Here is a 12677-nt window from a genome sequence, read left to right on the forward strand (position 1 = left end):
TACAAATAGAACTACCATATGACCCAGCAATCCCACCACTGGGCATATACCCTGAGAAAACCATAATTCTAAAAGAGTCATGTACGACAATGTTCACTGCAGCTCTATTTACAATAGCCAGGACATGGAAGCAACCTAAGTGTCCATCAACAGATGAATGGATAAAGAAGATATGGCACATACATACAATGGAATATTACTCAGCCAAAAAGAAACAAAACTGAGTTATTTGTAGTGAGGGTGGATGGACTAGAGTCTGTCATACAGAGTAAAGTAAGTCAGAAAGAGAAAAACAAATACCATATGCTAACACATATATATGGAATCTTAAGAAAGAAAAAAAAATGGTTCTGAAGAACCCAGGGGCAGGACAGGAATAAGGACGCAGACGTAGAGAATGGACTTGAGGACATGGGGAGCGGGAAGGGTAAGCTGGGATGAAGTGAGAGAGTGGCATTGACATATGTACACTACCAAATGTAAAACAGATAGCTAGTGGGAAGCAGCCGCATAGCACAGGGAGATGAGCTCGGTGCTTTGTGTCCACCTAGAGGGGTGGGATAGGGAGGATGGGAGGGAGATGCAAGAGGGAGGAGATATGGGGATATATGTATATGTATGGCTGATTCACTTTGTTATAAAGCAGAAACTAACACACCATTGTACAGCAATTATACTCCAATAAAGATGTTAATAATAAAAAAACACACGATTACATTGCATTTTGGTAAAAGAATAATTTTAACGAAAAAAATACGCACATGAATGTTCATAGTAGAATTATTCATAATAGGCAAAAAGTGGAAACAACTCAAATGCCCATCAACTGCAAATGGATAAACAAAATGTAGTATTGCCATACAATGGAATATTATTCCACAATAAAAAGGAATAAACTACTGATGCATGACACGGCATGGATGAACCCTGAAAATATTATGCTAAGTGAAAGAAGCCATAAAAGATCACATATTGATCTCTTTTAAATGATATGTCTGTCCAGAACAGGTTATTTTACAAAGACAGAAAGGAGACTAGCAGTTGCCTAGAGCTGGGGGAGGGGAGTGACTTCTAAAGGACATAGGGCTTCTTTTGGGGGTAATGAAAATGTCCTTAAATACGTTGTGGTGATGGTTGCTTACATCTATAAATATACCAAAAACATATTGGATAGTATAGTTTAAATGGGTGAACTTTATGCTACCAGTACTCATATGTATAAATAAACCAACTGTACTCACCGATATATATTCCAAGTGGCAACAGGCAAGTTGAGAAGGAAGATGAACCAGTGCAATGAAATGAGCATTAATACAGTGACAATAGTATGGCCAACCAATTCTGGAATTACCCACTGCAAGGGAAGAACACAGTATTACATCTCACCGCTGTGTCCTTGAGGAATGTACATGTTACTTGAAATTAAATCAAAGAAAGTACAGAGAATTTTCAAGCTAGTGTTTCAAGATTATTTTTAGGCTCGGATGTCCCAGATTTGCATACTGCTATCACTGCTTACCCAGTGCAAATAAATCAGGACACAGCTTAAAAATAATGCACTTAGTCTTTAATTACATTTTACCCTAAGCAAAGATTCAGATACATTCTCTAAGCAGGTACAAATGACAACTAGAGAAAAAATAGAGTATTATTTACTTTCTATTCCTGTATCTGTGCTAAAGGCTCTTACTCTAATTTGGGATGGTTTATATCAACATACATGCTGCCTTTCAGGTCAGAATACTGATCCTAAACATTTCCAAGCTCCAGAACCCTGAGGGAAATCATCTCACATCCACCAGAAAAAAAAAAGTACTTTAACAGCTTACAATATCAGCTCGAAGTTAAACAAATATGATAATGGACCAGGATAACAGAATCCCAGACTATTGGCTTTAGAGCACCCAGTGCCCTTATCTATGTTCTTTGTTTATTGTGCAATATTCTAGTTCTCATATATCAACAGCTATTGTGGCAGGTTCTCAATTCACCAACAGTTTTCCTCTCCTGTGAGTAGAGATTTTTCTTTTAATGGAAGTTAATAGCTAGTATTTATTGAGCCACAAACTGGCACTCCCAACTTATAGAAATGAGGAAAATAAAATTCAAGAGATTAAGTAACTTGCCCAAGGTCACACAGCTACTTAGTGGCAGAGCTATAACAGAAGCCCAGACACACTGGCCCCAGGTCTCTTGCATTTAGATTTCAGATACATTCTTTTCTTTTTTTCTGCGGGGGAGGGTGTCACTCTGCGAGGCCTGAAGGATCTTAGTTCCCCAACCAGGGACTGAACCCACACCCTGGGCAGTGAAAGCACGGAGTCCTAACCACTGGACCACCAGGAAATTCCCTTAGATACTTTTTTTTTTTTGGGGGGGGCTGCATTGGGTCTTTGTTGCTGCGCATGGGCTTTCTCTAGTTCCGGCGAGCAGGGGCTACTCTTCGTTGCAGTGCGTGGGCTTCTCATTGGGGTGGCTTCTCTTGTTGCAGAGCACAGGCTCTAGGCTTCAGTAGTTGTGGCTCGCGGGCTCTAGCGCTCAGGCTCAGTAGTTGTGGTGCATGGGCTTAGTTGCTCCGCAGCATGTGGGATCTTCCCAGACAAGGGCTCGAACCGATGTCCCCTGCATTGGCAGATGGATTCTCAACCACTGCACCACCAGGGATATCCCACTTTTTCTTAATAAACAAAGAAGAAGGGCCTTAAACCTAATTTGCAATAAACCAAAACGTTTTTAAATATGTAAATGCATTTTTAAAGTGTAACCAATTTAACATAATGCTAATATGTGTAAGCTGCAAAATCAGATAAGCCTGGAGTAAAACATGCTCTATCGTATTTATTAGCTGTGCAATTTTAGGAAGTTATCTACCCCCTCTAAATCATGATTTTCTCATCTGTAAAATGGAGATAATACTTACACCTCATGAGGTTATTTTAGAGAATTAGACAAAATAATATATGTAAGCCACACACAAAGTAAGCACTCAATTCACATTCCCACCAGCAGTGCAAGAGTGCTCCCTTTTCTCCACAACCTCTCCAGCATTTATTGTTTCTAGATTTTTTGATGAAGGCCATTCTGACTGGTGTGAGATGATATCTCATTGTAGTTTTGATTTGCATTTCTCTAATGATTAATGATGTTGAGCATTCTTTCATGTGTTTGTTGGCAGTCTGTATATCTTCTTTGGAGAAATGTCTAAGTCTTCCGCCCATTTTTGGATTGGGTTGTTTGTTTTTTTGATATTGAGCTGCATGAGCTGCTTATAAATTTTAGAGATTAATCCTTTGTCAGTTGCTTCATTTGCAAATACTTGTTCCCATTCTGAGGGTTGTCTTTTTGTCTTGTTTATGGTTTCCTCTGCTGCGCAAAAGCTTTTAAGTTTCATTAGGTCCCATTTGTTTATTTTTGTTTTTCTTTCCATTTCTCTAGGAGGTGGGTCAAAAAGGATCTTGCTGTGATTTATGTCACAGAGTGTTCTGCCTATGTTTTCCTCTAAGAGTTTGATAGTTTCTGGCCTTACATTTAGGTCTTTAATCCATTTTGAGCTTATTTTTGTGTATGGTGTTAGGGAGTGATCTAATCTCATACTTTTACATGTACCTGTCCAGTTTTCCCAGCACCACTTATTGAAGAGGCTGTCCTTTCTCCACTGTATATTCCTGCCACCTTTATCAAAGATAAGGTGACCAATGTGTGTGGGTTTATCTCTGGGCTTTCTATCCTGTTCCATTGATCTATATTTCTGTTTTTGTGCCAGTACCATACTGTCTTGATTACTGTAGCTTTGTAGTATAGTCTGAAGACAGGGAGCCTGATTCCTCCAACTCCATTTTTCGTTCTCAAGACTGCTTTGGCTATTTGGGGGTCTTTTGTGTTTCCATACAAAATGTGAAATTTTTTGTTCTAGCTCTGTGAAAAATGCCAGTGGTAGTTTGACAGGGATTGCATTGAAGCTGTAGATTGCTTTGGGTAGTAGAGTCATTTTCACAATGTTGATTCTTCCAATCCAAGAACATGGTATATCTGTCCATCTGTTTGTATCATCTTTAATTTCTTTCATCAGTGTCTTATAGTTTTCTGCATACAGGTCTTTTGTCTCCTTAGGTAGGTTTATTCCTAGGTATTTTATTTTTTTTGGTGCAATGGTAAATGGGAGTGTTTTCTTGATTTCAGTTTCAGATTTTTCATCATTAGTGTATAGGAATGCCAGAGATTTCTGTGCATTAATTTTGTATCCTGCTACTTTACCAACTTCATTGATTAGCTCTAGCCGTTTTCTGGTAGCATTTTTAGGATTCTCTATGTATAGTATCATGTCATCTGCAAACAGTGGCAGCTTTACTTCTTTTCCTCCGATTTGGATTCCTTTTATTTCCTTTTCTTCTCTGATTGCTGTGGCTAAAACTTCCAAAACTATGTTGAATAAGAGTGGTGAGAGTGGGCAACCTTGTCTTGTTCCTGACCTTAGTGGAAATGCTTTCAGTTTTTCGCCATTGAGGATGATGTTGGCTGTGGGCTTGTCATATACGGCCTTTATTATATTGAGGAAAGTTCCCTCTACACCTACTTTCTGCAGGGTTTTTATCATAAATGGGTGTTGAATTTTGTCAAAAGCTTTCTCTGCATCTATTGAGATGATCATATGGTTTTTCTCCTTCAATTTGTTAATATGGTTAATCACATTGATAGATTTGCGTATATTGAACATACAATGGAATATTACTCAGCCATAAAAAGAAATGAAATTGAGCTATTTGTAATGAGGTGGATGGACCTAGAGTCTGTCATACAGAGTGAACTAAGTCAGAAAGAGAAAGACAAATCCCGTATGCTAACACATATATATGGAATTTAAGAAAAAAAAAATGTCAGGAAGAACCTAGGGGTAAGACAGGAATAAAGACACAGACCTACTAGACAATGGACTTGAGGATATGGGGGGGGGAAGGGTAAGCTGTGACAAAGCGAGAGAGTGGCATGGACATATATACACTACCAAACGTAAAATAGATAGCTAGTGGGAAGCAGCCGCAACGTAAAACAGATAGCTAGTGGGGGGCAGCCGCATAGTACAGGGAGATCAGCTCAGTGCTTTGTGACCACCTAGAGGGGTGGGATAGGGAGGGTGGGAGGGAGGGAGACGCAAGAGGGAAGAGATATGGGAACATATGTATAACTGATTCACTCTGTTATAAAGCAGAAACTAACACACCATTGTAAAGCAATTATACTCCAATAAAGATGTAAAAAAAAAAAGTAAGCACTCGATAAATGTTAGCTCATGTTACTACTACTCCCCTCCATGCTATCAGATCCACATAGAAGTAGCTTTCAAACTTTGGATTTCTTACTGTGGGCTGCATTTTGGTTTACATAAACAAAAACCTAAAACAAAAGTTTCAGGAAGCGATACTTGACCTTATTATACTTGGATACTAACTTTCTACCAAGCCCTCTGTTCTCTTTCTCTTCCCTCCTTAATAATGTGTTCTTCCCCTAACTTAGGGGTAAGAAGCACTAGGCTTATTTCACCCAGGCAAGAGTTTGAAAGATTCTTCTCTGGAGTAACTTAATGGCACAAGAGAAAACACCTACAAAAAACTGCTATTTCAGGTACCCCCAAAAAAGGTAGACACCAACTACCCTCAGTGAAGTCTTACCTACCAGTCAGTCAACAACCTGGACCACCCAATGAGCTTCCAATGAGTATTTTCGTGCCTTACCCTAAAGTATGACTAGATAGCCATGTATCAGAAATTGAGGAAAGCCCTCAATATGAAAGAAGGGGGAAAAACAAAGAGAAAGGAACTTGGAAAAAAACAGATATAATGTAGGAAGCAGAAGGAAATTTCAAAACTACTATAATCAATATCCTTGAGAACGAAGAGAGTCAAGCATGAACCAAGAGAACAAAAAGCTCTTAGAAATTAAAAATTTGACATAAATGATATACATACAAGAAAATTCAGAAGATAAAAGAGAGGCAATCTTAAACAAGAAGGTAGAAAAAAAAAACAAAGGGACAGAAAAAAGAAGAACTGAGAGATCAATCCAGAAGATAAATTATCCAGCAAATCCAAGTTGCTGAAAGAGAAGAGAGAAAATAGAAGGGGAAGACATTATCAAAGAAAGAAGTAGAAGAAAATTTCCCAGATTGAAAGAACCTCTCAATGCCAAAAACAATGAGTGAAAAAGGCCTAAACAAAGGTATACCACTGCAAAATTCCCAAACACCAAGGATTACCATAAATAAACCCAACCAAGGATAAAGGTTCTAAAACTTCTGGAGAGGATGGAGGTAGGGGTGGGAGGAGAGGGAAGAGAGAGATCCCATCAAAACAATAAGAAATCAAAATGGCACCAGACTTCCCAACTTGAACAACACTAGAAGTTAAAATACCTTGACCAAGCAAACTCTGAAAAATAATCTTTTCTAACCTAGAATTCTACACTCAGAGAATCTATCAATCAAGGGAAAGGATAAGACATTTTCAAACATGCAAGTTCTCAAAATTTAATTCCCATGTACCAAATCTCAAGAAGTTACTCCAGCAAAACGAGGTAGTAAGCCAAGAGAAAGGAAGACATGATTTCCAAGAATCAGGGGATCCAACCAGGAGTCCCAGGATGGAGGCTGTGAAACAGGCCTAAAGAGCAACCAATCCAGACTATAGCAAGAGGATGTAGGTCTTGAGGAGAAATGTCACCTAGAAAAAAACAACTGACAGATTATTTTAGCATGTTTGAAACATGCAGGAAATAGTACTGAAGGGCTTTAAAGATGCTATCTGAAAAGACAAAGCCATGCAGAAAAAAAAAAATTAGAAAGAAAAATATGATCACTGTCTACCATAAGGCTCGGCAATAAAAAATGTTTATATAATAGTGTATCATAATGATATAAACATTGAATATGAACTTAAAAAGAAAACAGAAAAATAGGAGAGGTGTTTAGAAGGGGGTACCTAAGAACTAAATCTGCCATACTGACTCAGAAGTCAATAGGTAATATGTAAAACTGATAAATCAAGAAATAGTGGGAGGGACTTCCCTGCTGGCGCAGTGGCTAAGAATCCACCTGCCAATGCAGGCGACATGGATTCAAGCCCTGGTCCAGGAAGATCCCACATGCAGCGGAGCAACTAAGCCCATGTGCCACAACTACTGAGCCTGCACTCTAGAGCCCATGAGCCACAACTACTGAGCCCACGTGCCACAACTGCTGAAGCCCACACACCTAGAGCCGTGCTCCGCAACGAGAAGCCACCGCAATGACAAGCCCGTGCACCGCAACAAAGAGTAGCCCCCGCCTGCCACAACTAGAGAAAGTCCACACACAGCAACAAAGACCCAACACAGCCACAAATAAATAAATAAAAAGAAATTTATAAAAAAGAAATAATGGGAGTTCTCTGGTGGCCTACTGGTTACGATTCTGGGCATTCACTACCGTGGCCTGGGTTCAATCCCTGGTTGGGGAATTAGATCCTGCAAGCCATGCACCACGGCCAAAAAAAATGAAAAAGAAATAGTAGTGCAAGCACATAGAGAAATATGAATATAAATATCAGAAAAAAATTAACAGCTCAAGTGTTGAAATCAGTTGCCCCTAAGAAGCAAGACAGATAGGATTTAAAAGGGTCAGGAAGGAACTGCTGTTTTTCACTACAAGCTTTGTAGTACCTCTGACTTTAGTTGTATGCAAGTATAACTTTCATAAAAACAAAAATTAACGTTAAAAAAACTACTTAACTTCAAACTGAAGGAGTAACTTTCTCAATAGAAGAATCCAGGTAATCTTTTTTTGTGTGTTTATTTGTATTTTTGTAAAAGAAAACCCACAAAGTACCCACCTAAAATACTGAGTAAGCAAGAAATATAAAAATACAATCCATCTGAAAAAATATATATATTATTAGATGGATCTATCTATCAGTATAAAATCATTCTTCTAAATATGAGGAGGCCTAATCAACCATACTTCAATTTTTAAAAAAGCAAAGGGCCCTGCCTGGCACACAGCAGGAACTCAATTTGTTTAAAATTAATTAAATTTCAAATTTAAAAAAATTAAAAATAAAGATGAGGAGGCCTGAAACTAATGCAATGTTACATGTCAATTATATCTCAAGAAAAAAAAAGAACTCTGAAAGCATAGCAGATAAACAAAATCTTTTATTTAAATCTATCACTGTATTAAACCATGTTCTGGACAATTGGGAAGGAAGGGAGGGAGGGAGAGAAGGAGGGAGGAAGAGAAGGAGGGAGGGAGAGAAGGAGGGAGGAAGGAAGGAGAGGAGAGGGGGAATATAATTTACTAGAAATTTTAATTTTCCAAGTGTAACTTCATTTCCGTCATGGGCCAAAGAAACTTAAGTAGACTGAAGGTGTGAAAAGACCCATGAGAATCATTTTTAGGTCAAGCCAAAAAGCACTTCTCAGTTATTGTATTTTTATGTGAACTTTTATATCCAGAAAACTTTTCTGTCTGCTCATCTCATAAAATGAATCAGGACCAACTGGTTTCCCCATATCTAAATGAGCTGGGAAATTCAGAGTTTTATTGCCAATATAAAGTTCCGACTACATACTAAAGGTAAAATGGCCTTAAAACAAATCAACTAATTCCATTTCTCAAGGAGCCACAATAAGGTCCTCTTTCATTCAACAAAAGACAGACTGAGCTTCCCAAAGAGCAGGGAGGAGGGGGTTTGGACACAGAAGACAAAAACAATGAACTGATAACGAACCTTCACCTAGTCTGAGTAATGATGTTGTCCATTGTGGACAAAGGGACAACAAGGAAAAAGAGTAAAGAAACAAAATTTCAAGTTAGGCCTTCTGGTATAGTTTCAGGATCTAAAAATATTGCAAAGCACAGTAGTTCCACAAACATTCCAATGAATATCAAATACACATATGTTGACTATCTATAATTATCTCTAACACAGAAAATGGAGAACTGACTTCAATGCCAGAAAATGAGGAAAGAAATGTCTTACCTTATTTAATTTTGAGCAACATGATCTAGCATTAATGTAATCACATTCTAAATCAGACAATGTAATTATCTGACAATCAAGATAAGGAATTATTAGACTTCTTTTATAACAACTATTTAAGTTTCAGAAAGCAATCCCAGTTGCAAAGCAGAATTAGATTTTTGATTTGAAAAGATTATTTCCTTAAAGTTCATTTATTAGACAGCTAAATTTTCTCATTTATGTTCCTTGAGCAAGTGATTTTCACAAAATAATCCTGTTATTATGCACAATTCTAATGTGACCCATACCAGAACATTCAACATGGATTCCTCAAATGTCAAACAGTGGCCAAAAGAAATGGAAAATATGACCTATATAAACAGTTTAAATGTTATAAACCTGAATTCCCAATAGTAGAAAAAGTGTTTATTTATGATATATCCATAAAATGTCTTTGAAGACTTAAGCTATGAAAAAAAAAATAGGATACAAAACTGTAAACTCAGCTTGGTCATATGTTAGCAGTGGTTATGTCTTGAAAGTTGGATTACAGATGGTTTGTTTTCCCAATATTTTTCTCTATAACCAAACTTTCCACAGTAAACATATATTATACTGGACTTAAACAAAAAATGGGTTTTAGTACAAAATATAAACTTACAAATAAAAATGTGAGGGACAGAGAGACATAAAAAGTCTTCAATTGAGTGTGGTACTTACTTTAAAATGCACCCCAGCCTCCCCACAATAGTTGGGAAAAAAATGAAAAAGAACAGCAAAATGTTGAAAATCACTGAAGGTGAGCAATAGAAACATGGGGTTTATTACACTACTCTCTCTACCTTTATGTTCGAAAATGTCCAATAAAATAGGTAAAAAGAAATGTTCTCAACTAAATTCTATACATTTCCATATGGATAGTCCCCCTATCACCTCAACCCAGCCAAAGTCAAAAGCATCACTTTCTCCACAAATTGTTCCACCTCCAGTTTGTTTCATTTCTGTCAGTGACACAAGCATCATTTGCCCAGGCTCAAAATATGGAAAGTTATTTCTACCTTCTGTTTCATATCTCAGAATCAATCATTACCAGGTCCTATCAATCATTTCTTTTTACCACCACTCACATTAATTCCTCTTTCACCTTTCCACAATTAGTATCCCATTCCAGATCCAAATGAACCCATTCCCTAATGATTTCTTACCTTCCAATCTTTCCTGTTTCCAACCCACTCTACAGACTTATCTTCATAATACACCACTTTGTTTATGTCAAAAATTTTCAATGGCTCCCTATTGCCTAGAGGATAAAAATGAAAGCCCTCCTCTCCTTAACATTCAAACCCTCCAAAATCTAATCCAATCTGGCCTTTCCAAACCTGACCTGCTGCCGCCAAAATCAACCTTGTGCTCCAGATGGCCTATTCCTCCATCACCCAGAAATGCCATGAACACACCTTTCTCTGCACCTTTGCTCTTGCCGGTATCTGATTTTGAATATCCACCCCTTTCCTTCTCTGCAGGTTTCCTTATTGGTTCAAAGTCCAGAAAAACTCTTATCCCTACAGAATGTATACCCGATGATTTTCCACCTCTTGGCTCTAATATTAAGCTAGTACAACTATCCAAAAATACAATAATACAATATGCTGAATTTCATCAAAACACATCCTGAATGTACCTTAATATCTAAGTCCAACACTCCACCTAACATGTTTCTATGTACATAAACTGGTATAAGCCAAGGCTTTTTTTATTTTTTGGCTGTGCCACCCGGCTTGCAGAATCTTAGTTCCCTGACCGGGGATGGAACCCGGGGCCCCCCTGCAGTGAGCGCACCAAGTCCTAACCACTGGACCGTCAGGAAATTCCCTAGCCAAGGCTATTTTAAATTATCAAGACTAGTTTTCCAAACTGCAGTAGATAAATCCAAGTTTCATTTCTCTGAACTTAAGCTCCCGTTCCTTATGCCACAAGAGAGATGTAGGTCATCAAAACTTCCTAAGTGATGCTGCCCTTTCAATCAGTTTGCCAAGCCTAACAAAAGTCAGGGTTCTCCTCATCAGAAATCATCAGTTAAAGTAAAAACTGCTGTTCAATGCGGGGTAGGGAGGGAAGGCAGAGCAATATTTACTAAATATTGGCCATGGGGTAGGCATTGTGCTGCTAGGTGCTTAACATGCCCTCATTGTGCACATACCTATCTGGGAAGTAAACAATTCCCCCCCATTTTAAAGATAAGAAAACTGAGGCTTAGAGAGGTGAAGTAATGTGCATAGCAAATAACTAGCTGAGAGGAGTCCTGATTCCAAGTTTTGTCCCTTCCCACTTCAACAAGTTGCCAGGCCAAAACAAAGTATGAAGCCACACTGAAAACATACTCTGTACAACCATCCTAAAGCCAGAATGCTCTGGCAAACAAAAAGTTTAATTCTGTCAGAAAGGGACACATGTAATTTCCAAGGGAAAAAAATACAATGCAGAGCTTCTCATGTTTTTTCTTCGCTTACATTTAATTACTTAAAATTGGATTGTGCGTTGCATATTGGGTGACAACTAAGACTAGAAGCTCCCTCGAGAGTAGAGTTGTAGCCCAAACACCTTCTAGAGTGCTAGGTTCAACGACCATTTATTGGCCTGGAAAATACAGTATGAATACTGTAGCAGGAACAGCGATACAAAATATGGAAGTTTTAAACATGGGTCGACACAGAAAAGTGTAAAAGCTGATAAACGACTGAGAACTAAATTACGTGTATAGTTACTGAATTTACAGATCTGCAACGGACAGGGGTAACCGAAATAATCAGCTGCAGCTGGTTTCTAAAACAAACCCTTCCCTTTCCTACAAAAAGGCATCGCGAAGGAAACACTTCACCCGTTTTTGAAATGAGTCAACTCCTGGATGTGAAAGGTGGCTACAAGTTCCAACACCCGCGAGAACAAAGGGGAGGGCAGCGGGGGTGTTGCCCAGAGAATGACAAGAGGCGCCAAATCGCCTCCGCCGAGCTCAGCGCGGGACAGTCCACTAGCGACCACCCCTGGGACGTGAGCCGTCGTTCTCGGGACCCCAGCATCCGGCGAAGGGCCTGGCCTAAGGGAGCTGCAAGAAAAACCACAACCCTGATCTCTCCAGGACCCAAAAGGAGGAAAACCGCGACCCCTCTCTCCTGAGTACCACAAGGGGAGGCCAAGTGCCAGCCCCCGCGCAGAGCAGAGCGGGTCCGGGCGTCATAGGGGCGAGCGGCCGCGGGCAGGCCGGGCCGGGGCGCTTCGAGAGAAAGGCCCGCTCGGACCCCTGGGTGAGGGGCGAAGTTGGGCAGCCGGGGTCCTCCTCCCGCCCGGGCTCGCCACATCAGTCCGGCGGGCCGGGCCAGCGCCCAGGGTACCCGCGCCGGTCGCCGGCCGCCTGCCTTCCTCCCTCGCACCTGCCCTGGCCCCCACCCAGGCCCACCCCCAGCCTACTCCCTCGGGTGGAAGGCCCCAGGTCGGCCTCCGCCCGCCTCAGGCAAGGATACGAAGTACACTGAGAGGAAGATAAGCACGCAACAGTCAAGGAGAGAGAAGACGAACACCACCGCCTCCATTCTACTCCGCCACCGCCGCGCCGCTCCTTCCGTCAAACTGGCTGTGGTGCCCGGACCAGCCCCGCCCCGCCCCCTGATAGGCCCTTACCCCTGCTTGTTG

The 12677-nt window shown here is 40.0% G+C and overlaps 1 protein-coding gene across 3 annotated transcripts in view; it reads right to left on the reverse strand.

Moving 5' to 3' along the window:
* The window catches only part of CNIH4 (cornichon family member 4), a 19576-nt gene extending 6899 nt beyond the window's left edge, over nt 1–12677 (reverse strand). The window contains exons 1-3 of one of the 3 annotated variants that reach the window (XM_007454478.1): nt 12509–12677; nt 9009–9077; nt 1242–1354 (exon numbers count right to left, since the gene is read on the reverse strand). In XM_007454478.1, the coding sequence (XP_007454540.1) occupies nt 1242–1354; nt 9009–9077; nt 12509–12577 (251 nt within the window). In that variant the 5' untranslated portion in view covers nt 12578–12677. The remainder of the gene's footprint in view (nt 1–1241; nt 1355–9008; nt 9078–12508) is intronic. The other 2 variants (XM_007454480.1, XM_007454479.1) reach the window with 2 other exon arrangements.

This window comes from Lipotes vexillifer, unplaced genomic scaffold (genome assembly GCF_000442215.2).
Source record: "Lipotes vexillifer unplaced genomic scaffold, Lipotes_vexillifer_v1.1 scaffold634, whole genome shotgun sequence".
In the NCBI taxonomy this organism is placed as follows: Eukaryota; Metazoa; Chordata; class Mammalia; order Artiodactyla; family Lipotidae; genus Lipotes; species Lipotes vexillifer.